The sequence below is a fragment of the Limulus polyphemus genome, unplaced genomic scaffold (assembly GCF_000517525.1).
Source record: "Limulus polyphemus unplaced genomic scaffold, Limulus_polyphemus-2.1.2 Scaffold3286, whole genome shotgun sequence".
Classification (NCBI taxonomy): Eukaryota; Metazoa; Arthropoda; class Merostomata; order Xiphosura; family Limulidae; genus Limulus; species Limulus polyphemus.
Genome location: NW_013668896.1, coordinates 64,711 through 80,041, shown reverse-complemented (window position 1 = coordinate 80,041; position 15,331 = coordinate 64,711). Strand labels below are relative to the sequence as shown.

General features: G+C 34.2%; 1 protein-coding gene across 4 annotated transcripts in view; it reads right to left on the bottom strand.

Annotated features, from left to right (window-relative positions):
* LOC106469070 (DNA polymerase kappa-like) overlaps positions 1–15,331 on the bottom strand; it is an 85,410-nt gene that overhangs the window by 14,185 nt on the left and 55,894 nt on the right. For 3 of the 4 annotated variants that reach the window (XM_022397473.1, XM_022397475.1, XM_022397474.1), the window contains 2 exons: positions 4,787–4,961; positions 1,117–1,288 (listed from right to left, as the gene is read on the bottom strand). In XM_022397473.1, coding sequence (XP_022253181.1) covers positions 1,117–1,288; positions 4,787–4,961 — 347 coding nt within the window. The remainder of the gene's footprint in view (positions 1–1,116; positions 1,289–4,786; positions 4,962–15,331) is intronic. The other variant, XM_022397476.1, reaches the window with a different exon arrangement.

Below are 15,331 nucleotides of genomic sequence, written 5' to 3'. Positions count from 1 at the left end.
ATAGCACAGAGACCTCTCTGGATTTAAAACTATTTTAATATAGCACGGAGACCTCTCTGGATTTAAAACTATTTTAATATAGCACGGAGACCTCTCTGGATTTAAAACTATTTTAATATAGTAACACAGAGACCTCTCTGGATTTAAAACTATTTTAATATAGCACAGAGACCTCTCTGGATTTAAAACTATTTTAATATAGCACAGAGACCTCTCTGGATTTAAAACTATTTTAATATAGCACAGAGACCTCTCTGGATTTAAAACTATTTTAATATAGCACAGAGACCTCTCTGGATTTAAAACTATTTTAATATAGCTATTTCATTTGTGCTACATACTTTCCATTTTCTCATTTTACTTTTTATATTCAAATTGTTTACTTATTATTTATTCCAAATTATATAATATTTTTGTTGTAATTACTACTGTGTTTATTTTGTACCTCTAGATTACTGATGATGGAATTATGACGATTCCAAAATGTCTAATAAATACTTCCTGTTATAATGTTAGTGTTTCGTTTTATCATTAAGCTACGTTTTCCAAAAAATTATCTTATCATGTATTAGCACAGTTCACATTAAACGTGAATTTTAGGTGGGAGTTAGCTCAAGCCTAATGACATGCAAATCTTATAAGCAGATGTATGAGGGATCAAGTTATTCTGTGTGGAGAGGTGAGGTAATGTCTAAGAAATTGTACTTTCATTAAAATTTTCAAATATATACATACAATATGGCATTGTTTAACATTTTAATACATACTATTAAAAATCATACTGTACTTAACAAAACCATTTAATACTTTCATGTATGTAAGAAACAGTCAAATAATATTTAATATGTTTATGCATGCAGATACACAGTTTTACTGTCTTCATAAGATAAAACAAATATATTTTACTTAAAATATTCATATTCTGCATTCATATGCATACAATACTTAACATTTCTTAAACAAGTAAACCAAAGGTTTAATACTTTGACTGCAATAATATTACAAAATTATTTGAAAATTTAAAACTTAAAATTTTTTGTAATAATGTTTCCAAACAGAAAAGTTTTAGCAGATATGAAACTGACTCAAAATATTTATCATTTTAAGTTAACTTACCCATAAGACGCAGCTTAAGTGGTTCTGGATAAGCTAGAGTTATTTCTGCTGAAAGTAGCTGTTTAGCAACACGAAAAATGTTTCTCCAGTCTGACGTAGGATACTGAAGAGACATACTTCTTGTACGGAGGTCAAACTTTACTGTTTTTATCTTCAATCCAACAACTTTTCCCTAATAATGTAAACATAACTGTTATGTTTGGAAATGATTCACTTTTAATTACAACTTTATAAAAGCAAAATCAAACCCACCCAGACACTTTTTTAATTGCTGTTAACAATGATTGATCTTCAATTTCTCCTTAGAAATGTACTTCATATCTTGTAGCATGTCTAGAATTGTAGATCTTGTTTCCTTGTTCCACTAACCTCTTCTCATCAGTAAGCATCACAAGAATAAAGGGTTCGCATCATTTTGAAACTAAAAAACACCAACAAATGAATGCTGTCATTACGAACTGCAGTACCTATTAGGAAGTCTCAGTTCAGTAGTCATGGGAACTACCAAACAACCAATGTCATAAAAGACTTGTTGCTGTTTCAAGACCATCCAGTTACACATAATGGGATTGTGATAAGAGCTTTCATTATCCACATTTATTTGGAATATCACAAGGTGAAAGATCTATAGTGGAGCCTAGAAATAAGTTTTAAGAAACTGTGATGGCTAATGAGTCATTATCAGATACTGTTACACTGAGTGACAATGGGACAAGGGTGATGACTATCGTGGCAAAACACACCCTGAAGTATTATCATCAGGCTATATAAATGAGGTAGGAAACAATACTTGGATCACACCTTTGCAGAGTTTAAAAGTGCATAATGTATAACATCAACCAATCTTGGTATCCAACAGTTATTCTCAATTTTCAGATTTTCATTAAAGGAGAACTACATTATATCAAAAGGTTTTTAATAACACATCCATACAAACACAATTGAGTGGAACACAACAGTTAGCTATGTTAGTAGAGAAGTCAAGACAAAGAAAAACTATATAACAACTCTTTAAACCCGTAATTCTGCCGGAGTTATTTTCATGATGCCTTAATAATTATCAGCATACCTTATAAAATTTCAATTTTCTTAATTTTGTTTTTCCCTTCAGCATCAAGGGTACCCACATGAAGCATTGTTGAATAAATGGCTTCAAACCCCTCCATGTTGAACATTTGGTGATAGAAGGGTGTGTAGAAAGACTGGGGGGGTGGGTGGTGAAGTAGCGTCAAACGCTAGGTCATTTTTCAATGCCCACTGATATTGTCATTGCAAGAAACTTATAGTGAGTAAAGGAAGTCCAGTTCAAATGCTCGACCATCTCTGAGCAGGCATTTTCTTCGCAACTTGTGCTTTGGTGTACTTAATGATAGCAGTGATGAGACCGTTACTTACATCTTCTGTAAACAGAGCTCTTAATAATTGAGAGGCATTGAGTTATCATTTATATCAGTTTGTACACCAGGATCATGCCTGTTCTTTGGAAAAAACTCAAAGTGATTAGTTGTGGCTGACCTATCTTGCAGATCTACCTCAGCCCATTCATTATCTCTGGGTCTGGTGGTGGACATAGATCTAGGAGGATCTGGTAGGGGGTGATGTTCCCTTGGATCAGCTGATTGAGAAGCACTGGAACTTGGTCTCAATGACTCTTCTGAGTTGCTTTCATCCCTTGAGTCTCTTCCAAGTTCAACATCAAGGTCAAAATCATCATCACTCCCTCCTTCATCTAACTGATTGAACAGACTCATTGCTTGCTCAACAGTAAAACGTTTTGGTGGCCACTTTCCACTTGCCATCTCTGTTTTACAATTGATGTAAACAAACTGTTAGATGTCACAAGCAGACACTGAAAAAAATTGGTCTCAAACACAACTTGTTGATCTGAAATTTGTTTCAAAACATATGATAATGCTTTACAGAATTTCTGGTCTATTTATAAAAGGTGGATAATAACATGGTTTAGATTAGTTTTCAGCCAGACATTGGCAAAACCCACTTGGGTTTAAGGAGTTAAACACATAAACAGTCAAATATAGAGACACATGGCCAACATTGTTACCTGAGACTAAGTACAAAGAGAAGTTCTACCAAAGCAAGATGCATGATTTAATAAGGGATAAAACCAGAATTCTTCACCTCCTAGAAAAACACAATAGATAAGGATGGCATTTCAACCAACATGTCACAATGACAGCAGGAATGTATCTTTATATAGGTGATTATAGAAATGGAATAAAGTGATGAAGTCATATTCTATAAAGCAGTTTTGAATAAGCAATACAACATATGAATCAATAACATGAATATGTTAAATTCTGAGAGAGCTTCAAATTGCATGGAAAAAGTTAGTAACCTGGATGATCACCTAATTAATAATTACACTTAGGTGATTGTACAGACTACTAACCATGACACTGATACAAGATTGCCACAACTTTACTATAAATACCATAAGAGTCTGGCAGTCTGGAATCAATACTCATAACCCCGAGTATTTAATCACTAAGAAACTTAATCTTTAAAGACTATAAAAGACATCATATCATGAATCAACAAACATACAATTTAGTATAAGATTTCTCAGAAACTGTAAAAGTTACTCTTTGAATAGTAATATAAGAAAATACAATTCCTAAGCACATTCTTCATTTAGGATTACAGCCATAGTATCTATTGTCAGGTTTTAAAATGTCAAAGTGTTCTAAAGTGCTAAGTTATTTATGAGTTTTCAGTTCTTTATATAAGTTACTCTTACTAGATTGATAGATATGGGAATTAAAACTAAACAGTGCAAATTAAACATTTTATTAACTTTGTCAATTATGAGATACTCAAGTAAAAAGATAAAAATTATGTTTTAAATCTTGCAAATTAAAGTAGAAATTCAACTTTTAGTAGCAAAAGAAATTTAGACTTCATCTGAAAAATTTGATTCCAAATTAATTAACCAGTAATATGAATAAACTTATAACACTATTGAGTTTATCACGAAAAGATAACAGATGTTTAATTTGAAATTTTATTCTGGTAACCATTTCAAGTTGTCATTCAATTAATATTAAAAAAAACATTTTTGGCACAATAAAAAACAGAATCTTTATTAAATGTTTCATCTGACTAGTTTTGTTTACATGGTTACCATCATCAGGGCTAGTGGCTACAAGAATGGTAACTAGTCTACCGAAACTAGTTGGCTGAAATATTTAATACACATTTTTATCTTTCATTATGCCAAAAAATGTCATTTCTATTTTTTATTCTTAATATTGTACCACAATATGCCTGAAAAGGAATTATTTATCTATACAATAGTCATATTACATTTGAAATATAACTTACTAAACATCAAGTTTAAGAGACTATATGAAACATTCTATGCATCTTTGAATTCTTTCTTCATCAAATAAGAGATCCTTTGGTGAATTTTAAAGATTAATTTTTGTAATCTAATGGGTTTTATACTCCAATAAAAGTGTTACATTACTGCAGAAATGACTTACCAATAATTAGTGACTAACAGTATACCTCATATTTTACAAGGAATAAAGGTATTAGAGCTCGTTTGTAATTCAAATATAAGCACCCATAGAATTCCAATTTGTCACATAAATTTAAAAACTGAAAGGAATTTTATCATTTACAGAACATGTGCAATTTTATACTTTACTGTCCGAAATAAATTGCTTTCAGGCAACATCAAGATATTCAGTACCGTCATGCCCTCTGACTGGAGATCTTCAGCTAGTTCTCTGCACAGTTCTTCACACTTATTGTAAAGTTTCTTCGGCTCACAAATTTCACCAAATGTTTCTTCAACACTCTTACTTTTTCTGGTTGAGTCACTGTAAAAAGATATTTTCTTGTAACTGTGGTAACAGATGATTCACTGAGCTTACACACATGAAAACAAGAGATTTGTGGATCTAATATGCAACAAAACAGGTGAAACAATTTGTGCAAATAAAAGAGACAAGACACAGTATTGGGGGCAAAACAGATATAAGTCATTTCAGCAATGTCTACGTTTACTGGACTGTTAGGACTGTTGCAAATAGAATCAGTTATATGTAAAAAAATGAAAAGAGTAAAAACTGCTTAAGTGGGAAATAGATAGAAATAGCACACACACACACAACTAGAAGGGATAAATACAGTGAAAAAAAAAAGATGGGATTTTTACTGAATGCTTTGTCTTTTTGAGAAATGAGCTGTTTTACTCAGATTTTCAAGTGAACTTAGTCTGAAAGGACCTAAACTACATTCACAATACTCATTCTTTTAGTAGCTGACCAGTCTGAAAAAGGGGTATGGAATGTGACAGTTAAGATTTTCCTAAACTGAAAATATATTTCCAATAGATACTTACCTCCTCTCACAAAATAGCTTTTCTCAATTAGGTGCTGCCCTCTATTGACACATATTTTCAACACTTGCTACTAGCCTTCCACCCACTTCTGCATATCTACATGTAAATGATTATGCAACAGCTCTCCACCAATAGGAGCATGAAACAATTCCTATTGTTAACCAGTGTCCTCTTCACATTTGCACTCGTTAATCACTTCAAGATTGGTGAAAAAACCTACACCACAATCATCGTAAGTGGGGAGGCTGGGTGGGAAATGTGAGAGGAGGTAACTAGCTATCAGAAATACATTTTGAGTTTAGAAAAATGTTAACTTCCAATAAAAAAATAGCTAGAATCTCACATCAAACTGGTGGAATATCAGTGAAAAAATGATCCACCTTTAGGAAGCACCCAATGAGAGTCCATGAGGTGTGGAACCAAAAAGAAAATATCACATCTCAGGAGGAGACCACACCACATCTGGTTCAGGTATACTCTTTGAACTTTTATGAAGGAATGCCATAATACATATATTACCAATTAATGGGACCTCTGGACATCAAGTAGCTAGGGTGCGACAGACTATAGTGGTAGTTTGACCTCATCCAACACCAGGCGGAATCTGGAATATTACATTCGTTCTGTGGTAGGCAGAGGATCACCTACCTCTTTACCTTAAAATGGAAATTGGTAGGAAAGATGAGATTCTGTACAAAATCCATCTCCATTTGCACACATTTCCACCCCAACCAACACCTGATCCACCACAAACTGATATCCATGGGATGATAGGTAGGAGGAATGTCTCAGCCTGAGGGGCAAACTGCAATATATTTACACATATACACACATATATATAGTCATGACATGGCAGAGTGCTTCAACAAAAACCTGGTGGTATCTGAAATTGCACATCAGGTCTATAGTAAGAAGGGCATCATGCCATCAACACATGATTCTAAACAGGACAGGACCATCTCCAACCAATACCAGACCCACTAGGAATGTACATCCAGATGATGGTAGGAAGTAGGAATGTCAATGTGGGAAAAAGCAATATGTCAGATAGATATACATTAATACAGCATTGTGCTACAACCAGAACCTGACAGTATCTGGAGTTACATCAGATCTGTGGTAGAATGTGCTATACGCCATTGACACCCACAGAATGTCACTGCCCTACTCTCAACTGAAGCAATTGGATATTTTTGAGGGAATTTTACAATTGCTTCACTATTTTTGTCATTTTAAGAGTTTAAAAATAAGTTTAAAATTTTCTGAGTGAACATATACATGAAGAAATGGCATAAGTAAAAAACGCCTGTATTACGAAAGGATGTCAAGAGCTAGGAAATTACATTTAGCTGATTAAGTGGTATTGAGAATCACGAGTTAAGAGTTATAAAAGATGAAGCTACAACAGGATTGCTGAAAAGAACATTGGGCATGAGTTTGACAGTGATAAGTCATTGATGCTGAGTTAATAGTACAGTATAGGCTACTAAGAAGTTTATGATAGTATCTGAAATCGGTACTTTGATGTAAGATCTGTTACTCCAGATCAGTGTAGTAGTACGAGTAAAAAGGCAACTGGAGCACTCACCATCACAGTAACCAATTACTTTAGAGTTTTGGTTCTTGTTTTGGAATAGCCTGGGAAGTTGCACAGATTGATCAATAAAGTGTTAGAGCTACTTGCAGGTAGTTATGAATACTATTTGGAAAGCCAAAAGAATACAAAGAAAATAGTTTAAAAACTTGTGTCTGGAGCTAAAAATCAGTTCTCTCCAGAAAGAATTGAGGTTATCCCAGAGTTGCTGATAGTTCTAAAACCATGAACATGAAAAAGTCCAAGCTTCAATGTTTTACCAGGCCAACTGTGTTGTAAGTACTGAAACTACTTCTCTCTTAGTCAATTAATGTGATTCTGGATGGATTATAAAGAATCACATGAAAGTTAAGAAAGTATACTATGTTAAGTGTGAGTTATAAATAACAGTGTTGTTTAACCTAAAGGTGTTCTTTTATGAAGAGTTAGCAAATGATTAAAGCCTTACTAAGATGTATTTTATGTTAAAAAAACTTGAATAAACTTGATGTATTGTGTTAAATATCAGTCTCAGGATCAGTCTCTTTCATCTAACCATAAATATTCTTGAGCTAGCAACTTGTGAGTTCCACTTGCCATTGCAATCCTCAATTAAATAAATTTGGTGTAATTGGCAGTACAGTCAAAACTACAACAACTAGCCCTAAGGGTGCTGTTCATTACAACTGGCATAGTCTCGAAGATTTTTGGAGTAGCTAACGACAGGTTGGTTAAAGTAAAGTAAAGAAGTAAAAGTAAGAAAGCCGAAAGTACTATAAGTAGGGTAAGCTAAGAATAAGTAGTAAGTAGGTAGATGTGGCTACTGCTGGTGTAGACATGACTATAGAAGAGGGTGGTGCATGCCCTAGAGTCGATAGAATGGATGATGATAGCCATGAAGCTGCAGCAGAACAACCCGCACGAGTAGGTCCACTCAGTGCTATGCATTTAATAAATGCCATACCGTTATATCAGAGTAGAGTAGACAAGGATGTCAACGGTTTTATTGACGCCTTAAATGAAGCTGCCAGAATATTGGGCTGGACTGATGCCCAGAAAGAAGACATTTTATGATTAAGAACAGCAAGAGAAGCAAAATGCTATATTGGGGCTTATAGCAAACTGTGTGAAACCACAGATTTTAAGTATCTAGTACGTAGGTTAGTAGAGGAAATGAGAAAGGTAATCTTAACAGAGATGCACAACTTAACTCAACAACGAGGTGAATTTGTCCAAGTTTTTGGACATACGTTGCAGGAATTAGGAAATAGGTTGCATAGGGTAACACATACCTGAATGAGCTAATGATACAAGACACTTTAAAATCTGAATATGAACAAGGGTTGTACAGTAATGCAACTAGATGTCATGCAAATGAAGCAAATACCCCTCAAGAAACTTTGCTTGATCTGATTGAAGGAGCTACAAGAGCAACAGAGATACAGGCTTAAACATTCTGCTGTGAATGCATTAAATAGACTTAGTAAAGCAGATTGGCAAAACAAGCAAAGTAGACCTGATGGCTTCCAGTGTTTTAACTGTGGCAAGGTTGGTCACACAGTTCAAACTGTTTTGGAAAACAAAAGTAAGCAGATAGCATATTTTAATTCTGGCATTAAAGGTCACATAGCTCGTGACTGCCGACATCAGCAGAAGACAGAAAAGCCCAAAAGGCAGGAGTGTACAGAAGAAAGTTCCCGAAAAATAACATTTGCTGCAGAGTAAAATAATGTAATCCCAGCCAGGATTACAGAGCAAAAGTAGAGGTAGTTCTGGCAGCTTGTGATAAAAGATTGAGTGTCCATAGTATTAATGAAGTGTTGCAAATAGTTGTAGTAGAAATAGAAGGTATAGCATGTTGGTTATTGGTTGATACAGGTGCTCAATCTTCATTACTAAGTGAAGAACTAGTAAATAATAATCTGACATTGATAGATAATGCCTAGAAAGAAGTTTCCAGAAGTACTTTAACTTTTATAACAGGACATCCTGTTAAAACATTAGGTAAGTATGATGTACATATGAAAGTAGGAAAGAGTTAGAACACTCATTTTACATCTGTAAGGAAACAGATGGTATCATAGGGCAAGAATTCTTAACAGCTTATGACACTGAAATATCTCTTACTTTGGGTAAGCTACACATAGAAATGGAGATCTTAAGTTTTGAAGGACTTGAACCTTCAGACTTGTGTGCAACAGTTGAGACTCGTGATACCTTCCCACTGACGAAAACTAACAGTCAGATGCCTAGCACTAGCATTAGCAAGGTTAAGTATCAACAGTCAAAATATAAAGACTAATCTCCTAGAGTGTAGTGCTACACGACAAAGTCAGAGAAGTGAGAATAATAAGTGTTTAACAAGAAAACCAGGAAATAAGAGTGCACAAGAACACTCTAAGCCCAGCAGAAGTAATGGAAGGCTAAGTATCAACAGTCAAAATATAAAGACTAATCTCCTAGAGTGTAGTGATACACGACAAAGTCAGAGAAGTGAGAATAATAAGTGTTTAACAAGAAAACCAGGAAATAAGAGTGCACAAGAACACTCTAAACCCAGCAGAAGTAATGATGGTAATGGTAAGAATAAGGTGAGTGATAGTAAGATAAGGCAGAGTAAGTTAGCAAGTAAGACTTTAAAACAGGAAAATAGTAATTCAAACTCCTCACATGACTCTACACTTATGCTTAACATAAGCAACAGAGCATCCCAACAGGAGTGTTTGAAAGAAAAAGTACCTGTAAGATTAGTGAAAGTACCTGCAAGAAGTCAATTTATCATTGAAGCTAAAGTAAATTACTTTAAGTATAATGAAGAAGTGTTGATTCAACCTATTAAGATAGAAGAAACAGGAGTTTATAAAGCTGTATTTGTAAAGTGTCTGAGAGAGACACAGTGTCTATAAAAATTTTAAATGTAAATGAAGAAAAAGTAAAACTACCTAAATATATAGTAGTAGGTAAGGCTAGTAGTAGAGAACAATTAGCTGCAGTAGGACAAAGTTGGATAGATAGGGATTCTATCTTAGGAAATATAGAAAAGAAACATAAACAGGGTTTGATAACGTTATTAGAAGAGTATAGAGATATATTTGTAGGAGAAAATGACCCTAATGGTTGTACAAATAAAGTTAAACACAAGGTAGTGTTGAGTGATAATAAGCCTATAGTACAGAGACCCTATAGCGTGACAGAAAAGCACAGGGTTGAGTTTAAAAAATGCTGGAACAAGGAGTAATAGGGGACAGTAGTAGTCCGTATGCATATCCAGTTATAATAGTTCCTAAGAAGGATGGAAATTTAAGGTTCTGTGTGGATTTTCGGAAAGTAAACGGAGTAACAGTCAAAGACATTTACCCGTTACCTAATATCCAAGAAACCTTTGATAGGCTAGGTAAGAGTAAGTACTTTTCATCTGTGGATTTACAAAGTGGATATTGGAAGGTAGAGATAGAAGGAGAAGATAAAGCTAAAACTGGTTTTGTATTACCTTCAGGTATATATAAGTTTAATAGAATGTCTTTTGGCTTATGCAATGTTCGTTCAATATTCCAGAGATTAATGGATGTTGAGTTATCCAGCTTGCAAGATTCAGTGTTTTTGTTATTTAGATGATGTTATAGTGTTTGCTGCAAGTTTTGAAGAACACTTAGAGAGGTTAAGGCATGTATTTGATAGATTACGGAATGTAAATGTCAGTTCCTGAAAAAAGAAGTATAATATCTAGGTCATCTGGTGACCACAGATGATGTAAAACCTAACCCTAAAAAGTTAGTGGTTTGTAAGAATTATCCAGTGCCTAAAAGAGTACAAGGTGTTAGTGCATTTTTAGGATTTGTAGGATTTTTTAGAAGTTTTATTCCACATTTTGCAATAGTGGCAAAACCCTTAACTGAACTAACTAAGAAGGAAATAAAATTTCAGTGGACAGATAAAAGACAGGAAGCATTCGAGAAGCTATATTAAAATCACTAGTTTTAAGCTATCCAGATTTCAGTAGAGAGTTCATCTTAAGCACGGATTATTCAGGTTTTGCTATAGGTGCAGTATTATCTCAATCAGAAGAAAATGTAAAAGAACACCCTATAGCTTATCAGAGTATACAGTTAGGAAAAACTGAATGAAATATTCAGTTACAGAACAGGAATACTTAGCTGTAGTGCATGGAATTAAAACTTTCCATTGTTATCTATATAGTAGAAAGTTTACTATTATCATAGATCATGCACCATTACGATGGTTAATGACATTAAAATATCCCTCCTCTAGATTAGTGAGATGGTCATTATTGTTACAGAATTATTATTTTGAAATAGTACATAGACCAGGTAAAAAACATTCTAATGTTGATGCTCTGAGTATAATTAGAGTAGGAAATACAGAGACTGTAGAAAAACAGGCAGTTAATTAAGTAAAAGAAGAGAAAACTGAAGATGAAGATGATTTAGAAATAATTTTGGATTTAGATATGTGATTAGTGAACAAAAAGAAAGATCCAGTATTAAATACCGTACGAAACAAAGTATTACAAGGAGAAGATACAGAATAGACATTAGATTCAAATATGTTATGTAAAAGGGTTAAGGATAACAGGTCATTACAAATAGTTGTACCACATAACTTAAAAACTAAAGTTATGAAAATATATAATGACACGCCATTTGCAGTACACCTAGCTTTTGCTAAAACATACAGTAGGATAAGAGATCTTTTGGCTAAACATCAGGAAAGATATTAAAGACGATTATGAGTCGTGCATAGAACATCAAAAACAAAAAACAAGCCCACATTTTAAGAATGCTCCCTTACAGAGAATGCTGAGCCTAACAACACCCTTTCAGCTAATGGCTATGGACATATTAGGCCCATTGCCTATGTCTTACACAGGAAAACAATATATGTGTTAGTAATTGCTGAGTACTTAACTAGGTTTCCTGAGGCTATGTTTACCTGACCAAAAAGAAGAAACAATAGCCAAGGCTTTCGTGAATAACATAGTAGCTAGACACGGTATACCACAATATTTACTAACAGATAGAGGTAGTAACTTCATTTCTAAGTTAATGAAGGAAATTTGTGAGTTACTAGGTGTAAAGAAAATTGAGACTACTGTTTATCACCCAGCTGCTAATGGTTTAGTAGAAAGGTTTAATAGAGCTTTGTTAAACATGATCTCTAAATACTGTGAGAAGGATCAGAAAACTTGGGATGAGCAGATTCCCTTGTTATTAATAACATACAGAAGTGGTGAAAATGAGTCTACTCAGGAAAGTCCATTCTTTCTATTACATGGTACAGATGTTATGTTACCTATGCAGGAGATACTAGCTTCTAGAAAAGTTAATTATGCAGTAAATTATGACTATAAAGTAGAACTATTACAGAGAATGCAGTTAGCATTTGAGTTTGCTAACGAACATTTAACTAAAGCTGCTGAAAGCAGAGAGAAACAAGTATATAAGAAGGCACAAGTTAGTGATATAAAGTTAGGGGACAAAGTATATTTGTACACCCAAACTGTTAAGAAAGGAAACACTAAAAAGTTAACAAAGTTAAGGAAGGGTCCATCTAGAGCCCTTAAGCAAACTAGTCCAGTTAATTTTGAGATCCAAGAGATCTATGGAAAAGGTAAACAGCTAGTACATGTTAATAGGTTAAAGAAAGTAAAAAAGTGATAAACCTTATCAATATGAGTGTGTAGCAGACTAAACTAAGAAACAGGAACAAGATAAGATAAGATAACTTAGGTGAGTTTCATTTGTCTTATGATGTTGAGGAATAAATACTAGAACCAGAAACAAAAACACCACAGTCGGAAGATGTTGAGAGTGTTGTACTGGGTGATGAAGTAATTGTAGATTTAAAAACTTGTATACTATTAAAATATGGATTATTAGCTAAGATTATATTCTATATTAATTGGTATAACATAAACAAAAAGTAGTATAATGAAATTTTGAATGTGAGACACTAAAACCTTGTATCATGCGTAGTAAAGGATACCTAGGGCGATAGGGTTAATAGGTGAACAAGCTACTATAATGAATTCATTAAACCAAACAACTGAATTCTATGACCAAGAGATCAGGAAAGTATATAAAGCTTTAGTAAACATTACAAATGCATTGATACACACTAGAATGAATCAGACAGACTGAGTTGCATGTTAATTTTTAACACAAGGATTCATAATAATCTACAACAATTACCTTTGACTGTAGGAAGTAGCAGGACAGAGTTAGCTAAGTTAATACAAGCATTGTATGTAGCTCCAGATAAAAAGTTGAGTTCATACTTTCTACTCCAAATAAAGTAGAAAAAGTGTTAGATGAAAGGAAATTAACTCCACATTTACAATTTGTGATCCCTACTTACAGTGATCAGATTTACATGTATTATACATGGGTTGACGTAAAGACAGCTGCAATCAGAGATACTTTAAGAATGTTTATAGAAATACCCTTAAAGGCAACAGATAGAATGTTTAAACCTTACAGAATCATACCTTTGTCATTAAGTTTAAACCATTCGTTAGCTTTAACTGTAGAAAATGATAAACCATTTATTGCTGTTTCCAGTGATCAGCATACTTACTTAGAAATGACAGAAGATATGTTAAGATGTATAGTGGGATATATCAGAGTATGTGATCCTAATTCAGGTATTTATTCAGTACCTATTGTAACTTGTAATTATGTTATATTTACATGAATTAAAGACAAGGTAGCTGAATTATGTGAGAAAAGAATAATTCTTCCTAAACCATTCTATTTTTATAAGACCAGGACTCTAGGAACTTGGTTACTTAACATTAAAGATGAACTTACTTTATCAGTAGTATGTCCAAAACCAAATGTACATCAATTTGATTACCACACTAGAATAGTTAAATTAAAAGATAGTGGTTACCCAAAATTAGCCAGAAACTGTTCAGCTCATGGTCAAGGTATTACCTTGCCCTCAAGTTCTGGAAGTGAAACTAAATACGTAGGAGCCCAATTAAATGTAAAGATCCCAGAATTACAGGAATTATTAACTAAGAAAGAATCACAATTAATTTAGAGTATAAGAGTAGAAGCAGACATTAAGGAATTAATGCACATATTAGAAGAAACTAGACATCTACCTCCTAGAAAGTCAGGATTAAGTATTAAAGAATTTCAACAACATGTAGATCATTTACAAACTACAGCTGAAAGACAGAGGTTAGATAAGTAGAAATTATCTAATTCAGTGTTGGTGACCTTATACTTAGTAGTTGTACTAGTAAGCATAATGTTATACATTAAACGAGATAAATTGGCTCTGATAAAGTTATTGACATTAGATGGGCTGTATAAAGCTAAAAAGAACAAAACCAGGCAATGAAAGATTGTCCGAGTATTGAGCGGCTACTGAAGTGTTAGAGTTGAATGACTAGGCCTAGTCTAATCAAGACATAAACTGACTGTATAGATGATCACAAAATTCATGATTGGTCTAACCAATTGGTGAGGTTAGTTGTTTATTAAAGTAATATAATAGTCAAAATTAATAGGTATAGTGAAAGTTTGAGAAACAATGAAGTATGTAGTCGACAACAACTTGAGAAACGAATTGTTAGTGCAGCAATAAACAGAAATGATCCACCAACAGCCTACCAACGACAGTGTGACTATGACTAGAAAGAAATGCGCAAGTGAGTACAGTATACCCTCACCTGTTCGCGGTTCCCCATTCGCGGCCCTGCATATTTGCGGGTTAGGCTCTTAACCCTATCGCATCGTATGCCGGGATACCGGGCTAGCGTCATAACGTCATAAAAACGAATGCTCGGTAAACCGGGTTTTTGTAGGTCATAGAGATTAAAAGCGCTTTTCGAGGGTATGTCTGTATTTACTCTCTCGAGCAGTTTTTATCGACTGACGTCTTCATCGAACAATGGGCTGGGCTGCTATTGGCTGACTGCCTCAGCTTCCCCCACAACGCAAACGGCAAAGCACAGCCGGTAACGCACTACACACAGCGCTCAGTCCCGAGGAGGCTAGGAAATAGGTTTGAATTTAGCCAATGGCTGACAGCTTTAGTTTCTCCTTCTTGCTGATTGGCTGCATACGCGTGCTGCTGATCAGCTGTTTCTCTCTCTCATTTGCGCGTGAGTTTTCAACGTGGTTGTTTGGGCTGTAAATTCAAGTGTTTATTTTTACAATATTATTTACCCCCTACAATGCCATTCAAATGCCCTACACCTCCAGCTTCTGGCAAGGAACCTAAGCGCCAGAAAAAGGTTATGG